Source organism: Neopsephotus bourkii, unplaced genomic scaffold, assembly GCF_033783945.1.
Source record: "Neopsephotus bourkii isolate Nb327-2 ecotype Australia unplaced genomic scaffold, CSIRO-AGI_Nbou_v1 NB_1730, whole genome shotgun sequence".
Taxonomy (NCBI): Eukaryota; Metazoa; Chordata; class Aves; order Psittaciformes; family Psittacidae; genus Neopsephotus; species Neopsephotus bourkii.
In genome coordinates, this window is record NW_026902204.1 from 30,885 (window position 1) to 46,302 (window position 15,418).

A 15,418-nucleotide genomic window follows, 5' to 3' on the forward strand; every position below is an offset into this window, starting at 1 on the left:
CCATCCCAACTCCATCCCATCCTTATCCCACCCCATCCCCATCCTATCCTTATCCCATCCCCATCCCATCCCATCCCATCCCCATCCCATCCCCATCCTCATCCCCATCCCATCCCCATCCCATCCGATCCTTATCCTATTCCTATCCCATCGTTATCCCGTGCCCATCCCATCCCTAGCCCATCCCTATCCCATCCCCATCCCCATCCCCATCCCATCCCTATCCCATCCCCATCCCATCCCCATCCCATCCCCATCCCCATCCCATCCCTATCCCATCCCATCCCCATCCCAATCCCATCCCATCCCCACCCAGCTCCCTCCGCACCCCCAGCACCCCGCAGGATGCTGCTGCTGCTGCTGCTCCTCATGCAAGGAAGGAAGCAGCCGCGCGCCAGCGCTGGGCCGGGAATCCACCCGCTCCCACTTCCCGGCATCCCGGACCGGGGGGGGGGGGGGGATATGGATCCGGACCCGGATCCAGACCCCATCCAGCACCAGGACCCAGCGGCTCCATCACCGCAGCCCTTGGCCGCCATCGGTGCCATGAGCTGGTGCCAGGCCTCAGCCCAGCCCTGGGTGGATGCTGGGGGGGGGGGGGGGGTGTTTCCATCCTCTCCCATTCCCAAAATAGGCTGGAGCGGATCCGGCTCCCGGCAGGAAGCGGCGAGCGCTATAAATAACGGGTCAGGGTCGTGGGGCCGGAAGCGGCCACGCCGGGCGGGAATGTCGGGAAGGGATGGGGGGACCTTGGGGGGGACGCACGCAAGGGTGGGGATCACTGCGGGGCTGGGAATGGGCACCCCCAAGTGGGAATAGGGACCCCTGAACTGGGAATAGGGACCCTAAACTGGGAATAGAGACCCTAAAATGGGAATATGCATCCCTAAACTGGGAATAGGGACCCCTAAACTGGGAATAGGGACCCTAAACTGGGAATAGGGACCCCTGAACTGGGAATAGGGACCCTAAACTGGGAATAGGGACCCCTAAACTGGGAATAGGGACCCTAAACGGGGAATAGAGACCCCTAAACTGGGAATAGGGACCCCTGAACTGGGAATAGGGACCCTAAACTGGGAATAGGGACCCTAAACTGGGAATAGGGACCCCTAAGCTGGGAATAGGGACCCCTGAACTGGGAATAGAGACCCCTAAGCTGGGAATAGGGACCCCTGAACTGGGAATAGGGACCCCTGAACTGGGAATAGGGACCCCTGAACTGGGAATAGGGACCCCTGAACTGGGAATAGGGACTTCCAACTGGGAATAGGGACCAATAAAATGGGAATAGAGACCCCTAAACTGGGCATAGACATCCCTAAACTGGGAATAGACATCCCTAAATTGGGAATAGGGACCCCCAAGTGGGAATAAGGACCCCTAAAATGGGAATAGGCACCCCTAAACTGGAAATAGGGACCCCTAAACTTGGAACAGACATCCCTGAACTAGGAATAGGGACCCCCAAGTGGGAATAGGGACCCCTAAACTGGGAATAGAGACCCCTAAACTCGGAATAAAGACCACTAAAATGGGAATGGGCACCCCTAAGTGGAAACAGGGACTTCCAACTGGGAACAGACACCCCTAAACTGGAAATAGAGACCCCTAAACTGGGAATAGAGACCCCTAAACTGGGAATAGAGACCCCTAAACTGGGAATAGAGACCCCACTTCGCGCCCCCTCGCGGCCGCCCGCAGCTCAGCAGGAGGCGGAGCTTGTATGGCCAAGCCCCCGCCCATCACACAGATGATTGGCAGGCGGAGGGGGCCAATAGGGAGAGAGAGCCGTGTCCCCATTGCATCCCCATCGCATCCCCATCACCCCTATCCCATCCCAAGGCACACAGGAGCCGCAGGGCCGATCCGAAGCTGCTTTATTGGCCACGTTGGGATGGGGAAAGCACGGACGCAATGGGGCCGGGGGGGTTTTGGGGGGGGGGGGTGGCCCCAGGACCAGGCACATCCACAATGATCCACAACGATCCACAACGATCCATTAGAATGATCCAGAATGATCCAGATCCATAAACCCATCGTCCATAAAAAACTAAACATCTCCCGCGGTGCGACGCGACCCAAATTTGGGGGGTTTGGGACAAGGACAGAGGCGGCGGCGAAGCTTGGGGGGGGGGGGACACCATAGGGGACAATGGGGCAGAGGCTTCACAGTTGGGGGGCACACACACACACACACACACACAAAGGGATGGGAGCCCCCCCCTAAGTGATGGGGGTGATGGAGAGGGCAAAGGGGGGAGCCCAGCAGCAGCAACGGGGCTGGGGACCCCCAACTGAGGGGATGGGGATACCATGGATCCCCCCCTAAAGGTGATGGAGGTTGGGTTGGGTACCCCCCAAAGGTGATGGAGGTTGGGTTGGGTACCCCCCCTAAAGGTGATGGAGGTTGGGTTGGGTACCCCCAAAGGTGATGGAGGTTGGGTTGGGTACCCCCCAAAGGTGATGGAGGTTGGGTTGGGTACCCCCCAAAGGTGATGGAGGTTGGGTTGGTTACCCCCCAAAAGTGATGGAGGTTGGGTTGGGAACCCTCAAAAGTGATGGAGGTTGGGTTGGGTACCCCCCCAAAGGTGATGGGGATCCTTCAGTGACCCCATGGAATGGTGGGGACGGAGCATGGGGTGCTGGGGATGCCGCAAGGAAGCCCCATGGGGCGGCACAAAGAGCTCGGGGGGGGTGGGTGAAGGAGCCACAGGGGCTCTCCTAAGAAGGGGGGGGGGAGATGGGATGTGGGTACCTCCAAAGTGATGGAGATGCCCCACGGATACCCCCCATGGTGGCAGAGATGACTCTGACATCTCCATAGCAACAGAAATGATGCAGGGACCTTCGTGGGGCAGGGAGCATCCCCAAAGGGATGGAGAGGATGCGGGAACCCCTTGGGATGGGGGGGGGGACAACGGGGTTGGGTACCCCCAAAGCACCCAATGGACACCTCCAGCACATCCAGGGCTGGGCAAAGCTGCCCTTGAGCCTCACCGGGAGCCCAGCGCATCCGAGAAATGGAGTGAAATGGGGGGGAGCACCCAAAATGTGTCAAAAACCATCCAAAACCATCCAAAAACCGCCAAAACCATCAAAAACCCGTCCAAAACCATCCAAAAACCATCCAGAACCATCCAAAACCATCCAAAAGCCATCCAAAACCGTCCAAAAACCATCCAGAACCATCCAAAACCATCCGAAAGCCATCCAGAACCATCCAAAAAGCCGCCAAAACCATCCGGAACCATCCGGAACCATCCGGAACCAACCAAAGCCATCAAGAACCCAAAAACATCAAAAAAAAAAAAAAAGCAAAAAGGAAACAAAAACATGAAAAAAAATAAACCACCATTCAAAAACCACCCAAAGAAATCAAAACCCATTCAAAAATCAAAACCACCAAAAATCATTTAAAAAAAAAAACAAAATAAGTATAAAAAAAGACATTTAAAAACCCTCAAATAAAAAAAAATCAGAACCCATCAGAAAGATGAAAATCACAAAAAAAAATCAAAACCCATCAAAACCCATCAAAAACCCCATCAATCCCCAAAAAGGAAAACTAAATCTCATAGAACCGTTCCAAACCATCCCCAAAAAGCTTCCAGGAACCCGAAGGCTCCATCCCAAAGCCATCAAGGAACCATCATCAAGTAACCACCATCCAGAATCCATCCAGGACTCATCCAGAATCCATTCAGAATCCATTCAGAATCCATCCAGGACCCATTCAGAATCCATTCAGAATCCATCCAGGACCCATTCAGAATCCATTCAGAATCCATTCAGAATCCATTCAGAATCCATTCAGAATCCATCCAGGACCCATTCAGAATCCATTCAGAATCCATTCAGAATCCATCCAGGACCCATTCAGAATCCATTCAGAATCCATCCAGGACCCATTCAGAATCCATTCAGAATCCATTCAGAATCCATTCAGAATCCATTCAGAATCCATCCAGGACCCATTCAGAATCCATTCAGAATCCATTCAGAATCCATCCAGGACCCATTCAGAATCCATTCAGAATCCATCCAGGACCCATTCAGAATCCATTCAGAATCCATTCAGAATCCATTCAGAATCCATTCAGAATCCATCCAGGACCCATTCAGAATCCATTCAGAATCCATTCAGAATCCATCCAGGACCCATTCAGAATCCATTCAGAATCCATTCAGAATCCATTCAGGACCCATCCAGGACCCATTCAGAATCCATCCAGGACCCATTCAGAATCCATCCAGGACCCATTCAGAATCCATTCAGGACCCATTCAGAATCCATCCAGAATCCACTCAGAATCCATCTAGGACCCATTCAGGACCCATCCAGGATGCATCCAGGACCCATCCAGAATCCATCCAGGACCCATCCAGAATCCATCCAGGACCCATCCAGCACCCACCCCAATCCCTTGCCCCCCTCCATCCCCCCCCAATCGACGAGCCCAAGAAGCCGATGGATAACGCTGACGGTGATGTTCAGAGGGGTGGGGGGGGATGCACAAGGAGGAGGAGGTGTTTTTGGGGGGGGGGGGTTCACAACGCGAGGAGCGAGGGGGAGCTCAGGGAGTCCGAGGATTGGTCGCTGCCGCTGCTCCGCTGATGCGAGGCTCCGCAGGAGGCTCCCTCTGGGTGGGTGAACACAAACGGAGACGCGGGGTTGGGGTTAAGCGGCGGGGGGGGCGGCGCGAAGCAGCAGCAGGCGGGGAAGGGACCCCCCCGGACGCCGGGCGCCGGCTCCTCCTTGCGGGGCGCGCTCACCTCGGCGGCCCCGAAGGGCAGCTTGCAGGCGGGAGCGTGCGCGGCCAGCACCAGCTCCAGCCGCTCCTTCTCCTTGCGCAGCTCCGCGATCTCCGACTCCAGCTCCGCCTTCTCCTCCTCCAGTTGGTCCGTTTCCTGCGGGGGGGGGACGGGGGGGGGACAGGGGGGTGGTCAGAGGAGGCAGACCTAAGGGGGGACGGGACACGGGACAATGCGGCTCCATCCCTGCAGCTCTGGGTACCACTCGGTGCGCATCCCTGGTCCCTGTATCTGTATGAGTCCGTCCTGCATCCCTGGTCCCTGTATCCATATGTGTCCATCCTGCATCCCTGGGTACCACTCGGTGCGCATCCCTGGTCCCTGTATCCATATGTGTCCATCCTGCATCCCTGGGTACCACTCGGTGCGCATCCCTGGTCCCTCTATCTATATGAGTCCTTCCTGCATCCCTGGTCCCTATATCCATATGTGTCCATCCTGCATCCCTGGGTACCACTCGGTGCTCATCCCTGCCCCCTGTATCCATATGTGTCCATCCTGCATCCCTCGGTGCTCATCCCTCGTCCCTGTATCCATATGTGTCCGTCCTGCATCCCTGGGTACCACTCAGTGCGCATCCCTGGTCCCTGTATCCATGGGGATCCATCCTGCATCCCTGGGTGCTCATCCCTGGTCCCTGTATCCATGGGGCTCCATCCCTGCATCTCTGGGTACCACTCGGTGCACGTCCCTGGTCCCTGTATCTATATGTGTCCATCCTGCATCCCTGGGTATCCCCTCTGTGCTCATCCCTGGTCCCTGTATCCATATGTGTCCGTCCTGCATCTCTGGGTACCACTCGGTGCTCATCCCTGGTCCCTGTATCCATATGTGTCCATCCTGCATCCCTGGGTACCACTCGGTGCTCATCCCTGCCCCCTGTATCCATATGTGTCCGTCCTGCATCCCTGGGTACCACTCGCTGCTCATCCCTGGTCCCTGTATCCATATGTGTCTGTCCTGCATCCCTCGGTGCTCATCCCGGGTCCCTGTATCCATATGTGTCCATCCTGCATTCCTGGGTACCCCTCTGTGCTCATCCCTGGTCCCTGTATCCATATGTGTCCATCCTGCATCCCTGAGTATCCCTCTGTGCTCATTCCATGTCCCTGGATCCATCCCATGTCCCTGCATCCAGCCCATGTCCTTGCATCCCTCTTTGCTCATCCCGTGTCCCTGCATCCATTGGTGCTCATCCCATGTCCCTGAGCCCAGCCTGGGTCCCTGCATCCCTGGGTATCCATCCTGCATCCGTGCATCCCTCTGTGCTCATCCCGTGTCCCTGCATCCATGGCTGCTCATCCCATGTCCCTGCACCCATGGTTGCCCGTCTGTCCTGCTCTGATGGACCTGCACCCATGGGTGTCCCTCTGTGCTCATCCCATATCCCTGCACCCATGGGTGTCCCTCTGTGCTCATCCCATATCCCTGCACCCGTGGGTGTCCTGGCCCCCTCTGATGTCCCCTGCCCATGCCTGCATCCCTGGATCTGCCTCCTTCCGATATCCCCAGCTCCATGGGCCATTGCTGTCCCGCTTCCATCATCCCATGCCCAGGGGACACCCTTGTCCCCCTCCAACACAGCAGCTCCTGGGCACGTCAGCCCCTTGGTGTCCCTTGTCTTGGGGATGCCACTGTCCCCATCCCCATTGACCGCTCCTCTTCCAACCAACCCGACTGAGCTTTCCTCTTCCAATTCCCTGGAGACACCATGGTCCCAATGGCCTCAACTCAACGCATCTCCTTCCAATGGCCTCAACTCAGTGTGTCCTCTTCCAATGGCCTCAAATCAACCCATCTCCTTCCAATGGCCTCAACTCAACCCATCTCCTTTCAATGGCCTCAGCTCAAGCCATCTCCTTCCAATGGCTTCAACTCAACCCATCTCCTTCCAATGGCCTCAACTCAGTGAGTCCTCTTCCAATGGCCTCAACTCAACACATCTCCTTCCAATGGCTTCAATTCAACCCATCTCCTTTCAATGGCCTCAGCTCAACCCATCTCCTTCCAATGGCCTCAACACAAGCCATCTCCTTCCAATGGCTTCAATTCAACCCATCTCCTTCCAATGGCCTCAACTCAACCCATCTCCTTCCAATGGCCTCAACCCATCTCCTTTCAATGGCCTCAGCTCAACCCATCTCCTTCCAATGGCCTCAACACAAGCCATCTCCTTCCAATGGCCTCAACTCAATGTGTCCTCTTCAATGTCCTCAACTCAACCCATCTCCTTCCAATGGCCTCAACTCAATGTGTCCTCTTCAATGTCCTCAACTCAAACCATCTCCTTCCACCGGTCTCAACCAAACTCGTCCCCTTCCAACTCAACCCAATGCAACCCATCCTTTTCCACCTAAACTCAGCCATCCCCATCCAACCCAACCCAACCCCCCCCCCATCCCTCTCACTCACCGCCTGCAGCCGATCTGTCAGCTCCCGGCGCCGGTTCCGGCACTTGGCCGCCGCCAGCTTGTTCCTCTCCCGGCGCACCCGGCGCTTCTCCTCCTCCTCCGGCGTCAACTGCCCAATGGGATGGCACCATGAGCCTGGTGACCCCCCTGGCCCCACCCCCCCCCCATAATCCCACCCCATGGCACTCACCGTCTCCTCGCGGCTGCGCCGGGGCCGCACGCGGCTGGGCCGTGCCGGTGGTGCCGGTGCCGCGCTGAAGCCGCCCATGCCCGGTGTGGAGTAGCTGGGTCCTGGCAGGTCATAGGGATCGAGGGGAGGGGGATGCGCCATGGGGGCCCCCGGAGGCTGCGATTGGGCCACCGAGGAGATGAGGGTGGGTTGCACCAGCCACTGCAGGTCCTGGCTGGTGGTGATGGCCGTCACCGTGGGCACGAAGGAGCCGGGCATGTCCCCCAGCGCGCCGCACTCCTGTGGGGGTATGGAAGGGGTCAGAGCCATGGGGCAGAGCCCCCGGTGCCACCTCATGTGCCTGGAACCCACGTGCAGGAGGTCCTGGCACTGATGCACAACGGCCTCGTGCCCTGGTACCCGTGTGCAGTGATGCCCATGATGCCCTCATACCCGTGTGCAATGATGCCCTCAAGTCCCTGGTACCCGTGTGCAATGATGCCCTAGAGTCCCTAACACTGATTTATGCCACCCTCAATACTCTGGTACCCATGTGCAATGATGCCCTCAAGTCCCTGGTACCTGTGTGCAATGATGCCCTAGAGTCCCTAACACTGATTTATGCCACCCTCAATACTCTGGTACCCATGTGCAATGATGCCCTCAAGTCCCTGGTACCTGTGTGCAATGATGCCCTCAAGTCCCTGGTACCCATGTGCAATGATGCTCTTGAGTCCCTAGCACTGATTTATGCCACCCTCAATATTCTGGTACCCATGTGCAATGATGCCCTCAAGTCCCTGGTACCTGTGTGCAATGATGCCCTCAAGTCCCTGGTACCTGTGTGCAATGATGCCCTAGAGTCTCTAGCACTGATTTATGCCACCCTCAATACTCTGGTACCCATGTGCAATGATGTCCTCGAGTCCCTGGCACTGATTTACACCACTCTTATACCCCTGGCACTGATGCACAACAGCCTCGTGCCCTGGTACCCGTGTGCAATGATGCCCTCAAGTCCCTGGTACCAACGTGCAATGATGCCCTTGAGTCCCTGACACTGATCTACCCCAGCCTTGATATGCTGGTACCCATGTGCAATGATGCCCTTGAGTCCCTAGCACTGATTTACACCACTCTTATACCCCTGGCACTGATGCACAACAGCCTCGTGCCCTGGTACGCGTGTGCAATGATGCCCTTGAGTCCCTAGCACTGATTTATGCCACCCTCACTACTCTGGTACCCATGTGCAATGGTGCCCTTGAGTCCCTGGCACTGATGCACAACAGCCTCATGCCCTGGTACCCATGTGCAATGGTGCCCTTGAGTCCCTGGCACTGATGCACAACAGCCTCATGCCCTGGTACCCGTGTGCAAGCCCCCACCCAGCCACACCGTGCCCTCATGCACGATCCCCCCCTACCTAAGGGTCTGCCCTATGCACCCCTTTTCCCTTGAAGAGAATGGGGACCCCTTAAATCCCCCCCCAGCACCCCAAAAACGGGGTGGGGGGGCGCCCATACACCCTCCAGGGGCTGGTTGGCATTGAACCCCCCCGGTACCACTGGGGTCCGTTATAATGGGGGGGGATGCTTGACAACACACCCCCCCCATTCACCCTTTTTTGGGGGGGGATGTTCGACGACACCACCCCCCATTCAGCCTTTTTTTGGGGGGGATGCTCAACACCCCGCTCCCCATTCACCGTTTTGGGGGGGGGGGGCGCGCACATGCTAGTGCGTCATTATGCCAGCAGAGGGCGCAGCAGCGCTGAGCGAGGGGGGCGTGGCCACGCGGGGAGGGGGCGTGGCTTCCCACAACCTCCTCCGGAGTTTGTTGCTAGGCAACGGGTGGGGGGGGGTGGTTGGCGGCGGTGTCTAAAATAGCCCCGCGCGCGCCGTACGTGCGCCGCGTCATCACGGCGGGCTCCCCGCGCGCGCGTCACGCCGTTTACGCACGACCCCGCCCTCTCCGCCCCGTTCCCATCCCTCCCCATTCACAAACCAGGAGCCGCTCACGGCCGCCCCCTACCGGCGCACGCACGCAGTCACGCACGCACGCACGCACGCACCCACCTGAGCCGCCGCTGCCGCCGCCGCCGCCGCTGCCGCTGCGGGGCTACCGAAGGAATCGACCGAGGAGAGGTACTGGGACTCGGCCGAGGGGGAGGAGCTGCACCGGGAGCCCGAGTCGTAGTCCCCGGGGAAACCCTGGTACATGGCCCCGGGGCCGCGGGGGCCGCCCCGCCGCGCCAAGGCTGCGGGTCACGCTACCGGCATCCCCCCGGGCAGCCGCCTCCCCGGTGAACGGGGGGGGTCAGTTCGGGGCCTCCGGAGCAGCGGCTCTGGGTCGCCGGTACAAAGCCCTGGAAGCGCTGCTGGAAGCCCCGGGGTGTTCGTCCCAAGGTCCGGGGTGTCCCGTATAAAGCTCCGGTTCGCTGCTATAAGCCCCGGTGTGGAGGTCCCAGGCTTGAGGTCTCCGGTACAAAGCCCCGATTGGCTGCTCCAAGCCGCCGTGCAGCCGCTATAAGCCCCGAGCCAGGCTCCGGTGAGAGGCTACGAGCCCCGGTGCGTCCGTGCCAGGCTCCGGTTCACTGCTATAACCCCCGGTGCGTCCGTGCCAGGCTCCGGTTATCCCCTATAAGGCCCCGGTTCGGCCGTGCCAAACTCCGGTTGTCCGGTAGAAAGCCCCGCTCCGCTGCTATAACCCCCGGTGCGTCCGTGCCAGGCTCCGGTTATCCGATAGAAAGCACCGCTTCGCCTCTACCAACCCCTCCGTATCCGTCCCCCGGGCTCCGGATCTCCGGTGCAAAGTCCCGGTCGAGCCGCTGCAAGCTCCGGTAAATCCCTTCCCAGGCTCCGGTCCTGCCGTTACGAGCCCCGATACATCCAATCCGCCGGTGCAAAGTCCGGTCGAGCCCGATCCCCGCCGCTCTCCCCCCGCTCTCCGCTATTTTATGAATGAACCGCTCGCCCGCCGCGCCGGCACTTTATACGGCGAGGCTCCGCCCCCCGCGCTGACGTCACGGCCCCCGCCGCCGCTATCCCGGGACCCCCGGGACCCTCCGGACCCCGCGGTCGCCGTCGCCGCTGTCGCCGCCGCCGTTCTGAGGCCCCTGGAGCCGCCGCCGCCGTTAAGAGGCTCCGCAACGGGCGGGGAACGGGGGGGATCCCTCGCTCCGCCCCCTCCGGAGTTCCTGTGACGCAATTAGCCATATATGGGCTTGTCTCGGAGTGTTTGTTTGGTATCCTAGCAATGACGTCACAGGGAATCCCTTCGCCGCCGCCGCCGCCGCCGAAAACGCGTATTAATAGAAACGGCCGCCGCGGTTCTAGAAACGGCCTGAACCGTCCGGGCCCCAACGCCGGTGACTCCCCGGTGACCCCCCCGGTAACCCCCCCGCGACCCCCCCTCTGACCCCCACCCCCCCCCTTTACACCCCCCCCCCATGACCCCCTTTTTCCCCTCCGGTAACTCCACCCCCCCTGCCCTCCGGAAACCCCCGTTAACCCCCGGTAACTCCTAAAGGACCACCCCGGGGGGGGGGGCGATGCCCCGGTCCCAGGCACTGACCCTATTGATGGTGGGGGGGATATCCCGGTAACGGAGGGGGGGGGGCGCACACCGGGAGTGCGGTCCCGGGGTACCGGGCCACGGTCCATGGAGAGATGGGGGGGGTCCCAGCCAACCAGAGCCTCCCTTGGGGGGGGGTCCGGTCCTGTTGTCCTGGTATTGGACACCGGGGGCTGATGTCACCGGCGGGAACCGACGCTGAGTCACGGTGGGGCCACCGGGAGATGGGGGGAGGGGGGGTGTGGGAGCCGTTCCCACGCCCCCTCATTCATTCATTCATTCATTCATTCATTCATTCATTCATCGGTCGTTTATTCATCAGGGCAAGTCCCGCCCCCAAGGCGGAGGGGTGGGGCCGGAGGGGGGGGGCGGCCCCGATGTTGTCCCGGTGATGTCCCGGTGGTGTCCCGAGGTTCCCGTTTGTTGTCCCCGGGGTTCTCAGCCCCCGGTTTCGGTCCCAGTCCCGGCCGGGCTCTCCGTTGTCCCGGTGTTCCCGTATCCCTGTCCTGGTCCTGGTATCCCTGTGCTGGTCCCAGTCCCGGTGTTCCCGTATCCCTGTCCTGGTCCCTGTATCCCTGTCCTGGTCCCAGTCCCGGTGTTCCCGTATCCCTGTCCTGGTCCCGGTATCCCTGTCCTGGTCCCAGTCCCCGTGTTCCGGCATCCCTGTCCTGGTCCTGGTATCCCTGTCCTGGTCCCGGTATCCCTGTCCTGGTCCCGGTATCCCTGTCCTGGTCCCAGTCCTGGTGTTCCCATATCCCTGTCCTGGTCCCGGTATCCCTGTCCTGATCCCAGTCCATGTGTTCCGGTATCCCTGTCCTCGTCCCGGTATCCCTGTCCTGGTCCCAGTCCCGGTGTTCCGGCATCCCTGTCCTGGTCCTGGTATCCCTGTCCTGGTCCCAGTCCCGGTGTTCCCGTATCCCTGTCCTGGTCCTGGTATCCCTGTCCTGGTCCCAGTCCCGGTGTTCCCGTATCCCTGTCCTGGTCCCGGTATCCCTGTCCTGGTCCCAGTCCCGGTGTTCCAGTATCCCTCTCCTGGTCCCTGTATTCCGGTGTCTCGGGATCCGGCCGGCTTACCCCCATTGTCCTGGTACCTTGCTCTCACCAGGCTCTCCCCGGTATCCCAGCCCCGGTATCCCGGTCCCAGACGGGTTCCCTCCGGGTCCCTGTGTCTCGGGGTCCAGCCGGGTTCTCCCCATCTCCCGCTATCCCAGTGTCCTTGTCCCATCTTCTGTGTCCCTGCCCCCGTCCCGGTGTCACCGGGCTCTCTCTGTTGTCCCTGTCTTTGTTCCGTTCCTGGCCCGGTCCCCCTCGGTGTTCAGGTGTCCCTGTCCCCATATCCCTGTGTCACTGTATCCTGGTGTCCCAGTGTCCCCATATCCCGGTCTCCCCATATCTACGTATCCCGGTCCCCATCCCCGTATCCCAGTTCCTATCAATGTATCCCGGTGTCCCCGTATCTCCGTATCCCGGTCCCCATCCCTGTATCCCGGTCCCTCTCCCGTTCGCTGCTAGCTCTCTTGCACCCCCCCCCCCGCTGTAAACACGCTCGTGTCGCCGGGCGACGGCGTTCCATGCCGGTGACGTCACCACGTCCGGCGTCCCGTGTTTACGTCGCGCGGCAACCGCCGTGGCCTTGGCAACGGGGCGGGGCGTGGCCAGCACCCGACCGAGGGGGCGTGGCCAGGCTGGGAAAGGGGCGGGGCTTGCGCCGCCGGGTTCCCACGCGTTCCGCGGCGCTGGCGGAGGGCACGGCGGGGTCACGGGGGGGGGCGCAGGGTCACGCGGGGGTCACCACTGCCCCCCCTTTACCCCCCCCCCCGTGTCCCCAAATCCACCCCGCTTGTCACAAGAGTCTTTATTAAAGTGGGGACCCCCCCACACGACGTGGGGGGGGGACCCCGGTTCCTTCCCCCCCTTCCCCGTTGTCACCTTGGGGGGGGGGCACAAGTTGGGGTTCACTTCGGCTTCGCTTTGGCACTGGGGAGCTTGGCCTGGATCCTGTGGGAGAGTGAAGATGGGGGGGGTGGGGAGCCTCAACCCCACCCCCCATTGGGGCACCCCATAACCCCCCCTCCCCCCCCACGAGTGGGTTTGGGGGTGAGGGGGGCTCTGACCTGGCCCGGAGGTTGCTCAGGTGGCTCCGCACCAGGGTCACGTACTGGTCAATCTGGGCCTGGGGACATGGGGGGAATTGGGGACATGGTGAGCAATTGGGGGCATGGGGGGGGCGGGACCCCCATGTCTCCCCCCCCATATCATCCCCCCCCTCCGTACCTGGTGGTGCCGGTAGAGCACGGGGAAGGTGAAGGCGCAGATGACGCCTGGGTGGGCAGCAGCTCGTCAGGCACCGGGTGCCCATGGTGTCCCCATGGCAACCCCATCCCATGTCCCCATCCCATGTCCCCATCCCATGTCCCAATGGTGTCCCCATCCCATGTCCCCATAGCATCCTCATTCCATGTCTCCATGGCTACCCCATCCCGTGTCCGCATCCCATGTCCCCATTCCATGTCCCCATAGCATCCCCATCCCATGTCCCCATAGCATCCTCATTCCATGTCCCCATAGCATTCCCATCCCATGTCCCCATCCCATGTCCCCATAGCATCCTCATTCCATGTCCCCATGGAGTCCCCCTCCCATGTCCCCATCCCTTGTCCTCATCACATTCCTACCCCTATCCCATTCCCATCCCCATCCCTTGTTGTCCCCATCACATCCCTATTCCTATCCCATTCCCATTCCCATCCCATCCTGTCCTCATCCCCTCTCCATCCCATCCCCATCCCGTCCCCATCCCATCCCCATCCCCACCCCATTCCCACCCCATCCCTACCGGCTCCCAGCAGCGTCAGCCCGTTGCAGACGGCCCCCACATAGGTCAGCAGGTAGAACAAGAAGGCGAACTGTGCCCAGAGCCACCATTGGCACCGGCACTGCCAGCCCCACATCCCCCCAGCCCCACATCCGCCCCACATCCCCCCACATCCCCCCCAGCCCCCCATCCCCCCCCATCCCCCCACATCCCCCCAGCCCCACATCCCCCCCATCCCCCCCCATCCCCCCCATCCCCCCACATCCCCCCCACATCCCCCCACATCCCCCCAGCCCCACATCCCCCCACATCCCCCCAGTCCCCCATCCCCCCCATCCCCCCCCATGTCCCCACCTTGAGGGACTCGGGGACGCTGTGCACCAGGAAGAGCCGCGCCAGGGTCCGTTCGGCCGCGCTCAGGTGCCGGGCGAGGCGCCGGGCCCAGCGCTGCTGCTCCTCGGGGCTCAGCCCCACTGCGGCCTCCGGCGGCTCCCTATGGGGCAGGGACAGGATGGGGGGGGGGGTAGGACCGCGTTGGGACTGCGGGGATAGGGATGTCCCATGGTGGATGCGGGGGGGGGAACCCCTTTGGGACCGTGGGGATGGGGATGCCCCATAGGGACATTGGTGACCCCATCGGGACCGTGGGGATGGGGCTGCCCCATAGGGCCCCATTGGTACCGTGGGGATGGGTCTGCCCCATAGGGCCCCATTGGTACCATGGTTCCGCCCCATGGAGCCCGGTGTAGGGGGGGTGCAGTTCCGGTACTCACCGCGAGGCGGCGGCAGCGGGGCCCGAGCGCAGCGCCCGCAGCGCCCCCTGGTGGAGACGCCGGGGCAGCGTCACCGCCAGCACCGCCAGGGCCCCGTAGGCGCCGACGCTGACGGCGCTGAAGCGCGCGAGGGAGCCGAGCCCCGCCAGCAGCGCGAGCAGCACCAGGGCCGAGCGCGAGGGGTCCCGCCACAGCAGCAGCTCCCGCACTGCGGAGACCAGTGCGGACCAGTTCATACCAGTTCAGACCAGTTCATACCAGTGCATCAGCCCAGTGCATCCCAATGGAGACCCAGTGCATCCCAGTTGATCCCAGTGGAACCCACTGCATCCCAATGGAGCCCAGTGCATCCCAATGGAACCCAATGGAACCCCACTAGCGCGAGCAGCACCAGGGCCGAGCGCGAGGGGTCCCGCCACAGCAGCAGCTCCCGCACTGCGGAGACCAGTGCGGACCAGTTCATCCCAGTTCAGACCAGTGCATCCCAATGGAGACCAATGGAGACCCAGTGCATCCCAGTGCATCCCAATGGAGACCCAGTGCATCCCAATGAACCCCCACTGCATCCCAATGGAGCCCAGTGCATCCCAATGGATCCCCATTGCATCCCAACGGATCCCAATGCATCCGAATGGATCCCAGTGCATCCCAAAGAGCTCTCATTGCATCCCAATGGATCCCAGTGCATCCCAATGAGCCCCCATTGCAACCCAGTGCAGCAACTCCCACACTGCAGGGACAGTGGCGATGAGCACCCCCCTTTGCATCCCAGTAGCCCCCAGTAACCCCCACTCCTCCCACTGCCCTCCTGGAGACCTCCCAGTGCCCCACATTGCCCACATTGCCCCACATTGCCCTC

The 15,418-nt window shown here is 61.0% G+C and overlaps 2 protein-coding genes across 2 annotated transcripts; both read right to left on the minus strand.

Moving 5' to 3' along the window:
* Window positions 1–4,551: 4,551 nt before the first annotated feature.
* On the minus strand, window positions 4,552–9,671 carry FOSB (FosB proto-oncogene, AP-1 transcription factor subunit). Its single transcript, XM_061376675.1, has 4 exons — window positions 9,483–9,671; window positions 7,417–7,695; window positions 7,228–7,335; window positions 4,552–4,911 (listed from the first exon to the last, which is right to left on the minus strand). The coding sequence occupies exons 1-4, from the start codon at window positions 9,615–9,617 to the stop codon at window positions 4,552–4,554; spliced, it is 882 nt and encodes a 293-aa protein (XP_061232659.1). The 5' UTR covers window positions 9,618–9,671.
* Window positions 9,672–12,900: 3,229 nt separating this feature from the next.
* Window positions 12,901–14,521, minus strand: LOC133224857 (reticulon-1-A-like). Its single transcript, XM_061376683.1, has 6 exons — window positions 14,468–14,521; window positions 14,141–14,326; window positions 13,808–13,877; window positions 13,246–13,292; window positions 13,086–13,144; window positions 12,901–12,969 (listed from the first exon to the last, which is right to left on the minus strand). The coding sequence occupies exons 1-6, from the start codon at window positions 14,519–14,521 to the stop codon at window positions 12,927–12,929; spliced, it is 459 nt and encodes a 152-aa protein (XP_061232667.1). The 3' UTR covers window positions 12,901–12,926.
* Window positions 14,522–15,418: the final 897 nt, after the last annotated feature.

Excerpts from the sequence above, each read along its gene's own strand:
- FOSB (XM_061376675.1), bottom strand. The coding sequence starts at position 9,617 with ATGTACCAGGGTTTCCCCGGGGACTACGACTCGGGCTCCCGGTGCAGC. Across the intron at positions 7,696-9,482 it reads CGGCGGCGGCGGCGGCAGCG|GAGTGCGGCGCGCTGGGGGA; the intron begins GCGGCTCAGGTG and ends ATACCCCCACAG. Across the intron at positions 4,912-7,227 it reads TGACAGATCGGCTGCAGGCG|GAAACGGACCAACTGGAGGA; the intron begins GTGAGTGAGAGG and ends CCCCCCCCGCAG.
- LOC133224857 (XM_061376683.1), bottom strand. The coding sequence starts at position 14,521 with ATGGGGCGGAACCATGGTACCAATGGGGCCCTATGGGGCAGACCCATC. Across the intron at positions 13,293-13,807 it reads GCTGACGCTGCTGGGAGCCG|GCGTCATCTGCGCCTTCACC; the intron begins GTAGGGATGGGG and ends CTGCCCACCCAG. Across the intron at positions 12,970-13,085 it reads CTGAGCAACCTCCGGGCCAG|GATCCAGGCCAAGCTCCCCA; the intron begins GTCAGAGCCCCC and ends ACTCTCCCACAG.